The 6,000-nt window shown below is 41.8% G+C and overlaps 1 protein-coding gene across 1 annotated transcript in view; it reads left to right on the top strand.

Moving 5' to 3' along the window:
* Positions 1-1,166: 1,166 nt before the first annotated feature.
* Positions 1,167-6,000, top strand: part of COG6 (component of oligomeric golgi complex 6) — a 144,265-nt gene continuing 139,431 nt past the window's right edge. Inside the window, exon 1 of the mRNA XM_020969969.2 lies at positions 1,167-1,402. Coding sequence (XP_020825628.1) covers positions 1,244-1,402 — 159 coding nt within the window. The 5' untranslated portion in view covers positions 1,167-1,243. The remainder of the gene's footprint in view (positions 1,403-6,000) is intronic.

Here is a 6,000-nt window from a genome sequence, read left to right as displayed (position 1 = left end):
ACAACTTTGACTCTGTTACACAACAGATGAAACACGTACAAATGGTTTTTCAAAATTTTCTTCTCTTTTCTCCTTATGCTTCTGATGTCCCTTTATTTTTATTCAATGCCCCCCAATTGGCACCTGAGGCTACTATGGCCCCCCTGGATCATTCCAGCACCTCCATCCCCCCCAGGCAGCGTAGCCCACTTTGGGAACCTATGACCTAACCCCTAGATTCCATCTTTCATCTTCTCTGGAATTTTCCTTCATGAGTTATGCCTTTTTTTTTTAATCTCTCACTTTATTATACTTAAAAGGAAAAGCAACTTTATGTCACAGAGATTCAAAGTTTTGTGTGCAATCCTTTTTTTCCTTTCTGTTCTACTTTGTATAAAGAAAATGTTTATTTTACCTGATGTTTCCTAAATGTAGAATAAAACAATTTTTTTTCTAGAAACAAAAAAAAAACACTCCTCTCTGAAGGCACTAATAACCTAATTGCCAAAGCCAGTGGGCTATTGGTGGGGCAGTGGAAAGAATGTCAGATTTGGAGTGGTAAGACCTAGGTTGAAAACCTGACTTTGGCTGCTCACTACCTGTGGCTTCAAACACTTACTGTATGACCCTGTGAAAATCATTTATTCCTCTTTGGCTCAGTTTCCTCATCTGTAAAATGGGCTGAAGAAGGAAATGGCCAACCACTCAAGTATCTTTGTCAAGAAAACTCCAAATGGGTCATGAAAGAGTGAGACACGAAAACAACTGAACACCAACACTTGTTTCCTCCTCTGTTAGTTGTTTGCATGTTGTCTCCCCTATAAGACCATGAACTCCTCCGTGAACGAATTGTCTTTTGCCTTTCTTTGTACCTCCAGTCCTGAACAGTGCCTGGCACATTGTGGGAGCTTAATAGACGCTTACTGACTGATTAAAATGAAGGGAAAGAAGTAGGCCTAGATAATCTTTAAAGGCCCGTCTAGTTTTAACTTCCATGATTCTTAGTATTCTGAACTCCCTTATTCTTGAACTTTCCGACACTTCGAATACCGTGACATCATCCTATCCACACCGCTTCTTTTCTTGTATAGAGTTGCCTCTAAGACCCAGCGGAAGAATCCTTCCGAGAACTTTCCCCTAAACATCCGGAGCATGCGCAAAGCCACACATCACTGCCGCGCATGCGCGGCGTCTCCAGTTCCTGAAGCTGCTCCCCGGCTCCCTGAACGCTGAGGTGGCTGTCGCCGGGAGCGGGGTCGCTGACATGGCAGAGAGCAGCAGCGCCGGGGAGGTGTCCACTTTGCCGGTCTCTGGGCCGCCCAGCAACCTCGGCAACGGGGCCGGCGGGGCTTCGGTTCAGAGCAATAACCCGCTGTCCAGGAAGCTGCACAAGATCCTGGAGACGAGGCTGGATAATGACAAGGTAACCGGAGCCTCCTTGGGGGGAGAAGCCCGCGGGGGCGGGGTATGGAGGGGCGGGGCATAGACGGGGGCGGGGCGCTGGTGGGGGCGGAGGGGAAGGAGATGGGGAGCGGGAGGGGTGGCCGGGTGTCCGAGGAGGGGGAGAACCTTGCAGGGGGCCGGTCCTAGTGAAAGTTTGACGGGAAGGGGTTCCTGGGATCCTGCACCTGCCTTGACCGTGACAGTGACCATGACCATGACTCTGACCTCGACGTAGAGCCAGGCCCCACCAGCCTTCGCGTTCACTGCCCGGCTGTTATGGGGTGGGCACGGGGTGGGGCCAGAGCTGGACCACTTCTGCAAAGTGGGTGGTAGTTCTCTCTCTCTCTCTCTCTCTCTCTCTCTCTCTCTCTCTCTCTCTCTCTCTCTCTTCTCTCTCGCAAGATGAGTTTTGCCTTTTTTTAAAATCTTCATTCTCTCTCATTTTATTATACATAAAAGGCAAAGCAACCTTATGTCACAGAGATACAAAGTTTTGTGTGCAATCTTTTTTCCTTTCATTTCTGCTTCGTATAAAAAATGTTTATTTTATCTGGTGTTTGCTAAATGTAGAATAAAACAATTTTTTTCAAGAGACAAAAAAAGACACTCCTCTGTCTGAAGGCACTGATAACCTAATTGCCAAAGCCAATGGGCTATTGGTGGGGCAGTGGAAAAAATGTCAGAATTAGAGTAGCAAGACCTGGGTCCAAAACCTGACTTTGGCCCCTCGCTACCTGTGGCTTCAGACACTTACTAGCTGTGTGACCCTGGGAAAATCATTTAAATCTCTTTGGCTCAGTTTCCTCATCTGTAAAATGGTCTTCCTTCCATGCCTGAAATGCTCTTCCTTCTCATCCCCTTGTTTCCCTGGCTTCTTTTAATTTTCAATTAAGATCTCATTTTCTGTTCCTATGTTTAGCTTGTTTGCGTATGTTTGTTTGTTGTCTCCTCCATTAGATTGTGAGCTTCTTGAGGCAGGGACTGTCTTTTGCTTCTTTTTGTGTCCCCAGGATGCTTAATAAATGTTTATTTATTGAATGAGCCTTAGATCTTCTTGCAGTATTTAATAGAGTGGTTGTGAGCAAAGTGCTTTGTAAACTTTAGGGCACTATAGAAATTACTTCTCTCTCTCTCTGTCTCTCTCTCTGTCTCTCTCTCTGTCTCTCTCTCTCTCTCTCTCTCTCTCTCTCTCTCTCTCTCCCCCCTCTCTCTCTTTCCCCCTCTCTCCCCCTCCCTTCCTTCTTCCCCTCCTCCCCCTCCCTCTCTTTGCTTAGCCTCTCTGAGCCACAAAACTAGAAGGAATTGCTGATATGTTTTTAATAAGAATCAGAGTCCAAAAATATTTTAGCAGGCTAGAATTATGGGCCCAGTCTACTGAGGTGGAATTTCACCTAACTTTAAGAGAAAGATGATAATCCTACTTGTTTCCACAATATTTTAATTAGCTGTTGCTTTATACTTCAATGTTAACATTAATCAGACTTTTCCAGATAATGTCAACTTTAACTGGATTATAATAATGAGAATTAACATATATATAGGACCTTAAGGTTTACAGAGCAATCTGCATATGTTTTCTCAATTGATGTATAGATATGGCTCCAACCCTTTCCCCTGTTTCCTTATGCTAACCAAAGGAGTATTTCCAATTTCTTCTTCTTCTTATAACCACTACTAGAATCAGTTGGTCAATCAGTCCAGTCACTGGCCTCACCTTTACTCATTCTTCTTGCCTCACTGGTTGAGGTTGCTCTGTATTGACAGTTCCAGGTTCTTCCCTGGAGATGGAGGTAGCTCCACCACTCAGTAACCCCTCTTCCTTTGAGGATCGTGCTGTTCATATCCACCCAATCAGAGTCCTGGTAGTAGTTGTCTGCAGACAACTTCTCTTTCTTCCTCGGTGCAATATATGGCTCACAATTTTTCACTGCTCTCAAATTCCTGCCCTCCTACTGAGGGGCTTCTGCATATGCATTGACTCTCCCTCAAACGCCCTAACCCAGGATTGGGGAACCTGCAGCTTTGAGGCCACACGTGGCCCTCTGGTTTCTCAAGTTTGACCCTTTGACTGAATCCTCCTTGATACTCTTCCTAGGTTTCGAGATACAGTTCTCTCCTGGTTCTTCTCGTCAGTCTCTTTTGCTGGGTCTTTATCCACATCGCCTTCTGTAACCATCGATGTGCCCAGGGTTCTCTCTCGGGCCCTCTTTTCTTCTCCCTTAATACTGCTTACTTCACTTGGTAACTCATTGGCTCCCATGGATTAAATTTCCACGTCTGTGTTGATGGTCCTCAAATCTACCTGGTGTGTCCCAGCATCTCTGCTGCCATCCAGTCTCTCATCTCTGACTCCCTTTCAAACATCTTGAAATGGATGTCCAGTAAACATCTTAAACTCATCATGTATAAAATAAATAAAATTCACCTTTTTCCCTAACTCATACTCCCTTCCCTTCCCCCCAAAAAACCCCCCAAAAACTTCCATGTTGCTTTTGAGGGAAACACCATCCTCCCAGTCTTTCAGGTTCCCAACCTAGGAGTAATCCTGGATTCCTCACTATTTCTTAATTCGATGTCCAATCTGTTGATTTTACATTTGCAATATTATTAGAATACACGTTTCTTTTTCTCCTCTGACATTGCTACCGCTTTAGTGCAGGCCCTAATCATCTCTTGCCTGGATTATTGTGGTAGTCAGCTGGTGGGTCTACTTGTCCCAAGTCTTTCTCCACTCCAGCCCATCCTCCATTCAGCCAGCACCAAAATGATTTTCTGAAAGTACAGGTCTGACCGTAGGGTCATGACCCTATTCAGTCAACTCCAGTGGCTCCCTGTCACTTCCAAGATTGCATACAAAATCCTCTGCTTGATATTCAGTGCACTTCATAACCTAACTGCCTCCTACTTTTCCAGTCTCCTTATACCTTATTCCTACCACATGCTCTTTGATCCAGTAATAGTGGCCTCCTTATTCTTCCAGTAGCAAGATACTACATCTCTTGGCTCCAGCCATTTTTTCTGGCTTGTTTCCCTGGCTTCCTTTAATTTTCAGTTAAGATCTCATTTTCTATTCCCGTGTTTAGCTTGTTTGTATATATTTGTTTGTTTGTTGTCTTCTCCATTAGATTGTGAGTTTCTTGAGGCAGAGACTGTTTTTTGCTTCTTTTTTTTGTCCCCAGGACACTCAATAAATGTTTATTGCCTGAATGAGCCTTAGATCTTCTTGCGCTATCTATTTAATAGAATGGTTGTGAGCAGTGTGCTTTGTAAACTTTAGCACGCTATAGAAATTGGAATTACAGTGCATTGATATATGTTTAAAAATTCGGAGAGTAAATTTTGGAATTTTCTAGTTCAGTTCTTTGGTAATTGAAAGGAAACTCAACTTGCTTATCTGTAGGCCTGACTTAGGAAAAAAATGTTTAATTACTGTTTTGTGAGTTATTTATCTTGTCAAGCATTTATTCAGTAATCGCCACGTTTAATTCATGCTACTAGCTGCTGTAGTGCTCTTTTGGGAAAGTGGGTGTGACAGAGGGATATTCAAGTTATGATTTCATTGGTATAACTCCCAGTGAAGAAATTCTACCAGTGAAAGTTGTTATCTGCTCTGCAACTTGCAGTCTTAGAGAGTTTCTAAAGTACTTATAGTAGTGATGATCTATCTGAGATTGCCTATACCTTTTCCCTTCCTTGTTGTGTTTAAACACATAAAAATGAGTTATTCTAGTGAGGAATGCTGTGCTTTGTTAATGAAACTGCAACAACAAATATTATTGTAACTCTTGTAACAAAACAACTTATTCTCTATATCAGTATTTAGTTAGATTTTATTTTTAAGGAATTTATCATTACTTTAGAATGTTAATATTTCTCAGGTTTAAAAAATTTATATAGGGGGATATTTGTGTTCCAAAACAATTATAAGTCTAAATATTTATTTAAAATTAATTTTTATTCATGATTGTTATCAGACCCAGAATTATTGAAAATATTTTCTCATAGTATCCTTTTTTGTAATTCTGAAGCTTCAAATGGAAGTATCTCTGTAGTTTCTTGGAAGCTCTCCATAAATTTTCAGAGCCTTTATAGGCAATTAGTATTAGAGGGTGTAGAACTGAGATCATCCAATCCAGCTGTCTAATTTTTGCGGATGAGGAAACCAGGATCCAGAGATGGTAAGTGATATGCTCAGTTGAGGTCATATAACTAGTTAATACAGAGCAATCAATAAAAACGTGAATGTAGTGCAAATTAGAATACATTTAAGTGAAAATTGCCTTGAGTGTTCATAGGATCATAAAATTTAGAACTTAGTCAAAAGACAGATGGGCTTCCAGGACCCCAAATCATCTTTGATTTTTTTCTGTCCTACTTGTTAATTAAAAAATCTGCTCAAGTACAGAATTGGAGGAAGGGCATGGTCAGATTACATTTTTGGTGAAAAAGATCTGAGGGTGAATATGGCAATGAAAAAAGATTATTTTTATTTTTGGTTATATTAATAGGGACATAGTATGCAAAATAAGGGAAATTAGATTACATATCGAAGTATTGTGTTGAGTTCTCATGGCCCAA

This window comes from Phascolarctos cinereus, unplaced genomic scaffold (genome assembly GCF_003287225.1).
Source record: "Phascolarctos cinereus isolate Bilbo 61053 unplaced genomic scaffold, phaCin_HiC Scaffold_726;HRSCAF=1367, whole genome shotgun sequence".
In the NCBI taxonomy this organism is placed as follows: domain Eukaryota; kingdom Metazoa; phylum Chordata; class Mammalia; order Diprotodontia; family Phascolarctidae; genus Phascolarctos; species Phascolarctos cinereus.
The sequence above is the reverse complement of the archived record's forward strand: the minus strand, read 5'-3'. Positions and strand labels throughout refer to the sequence as shown.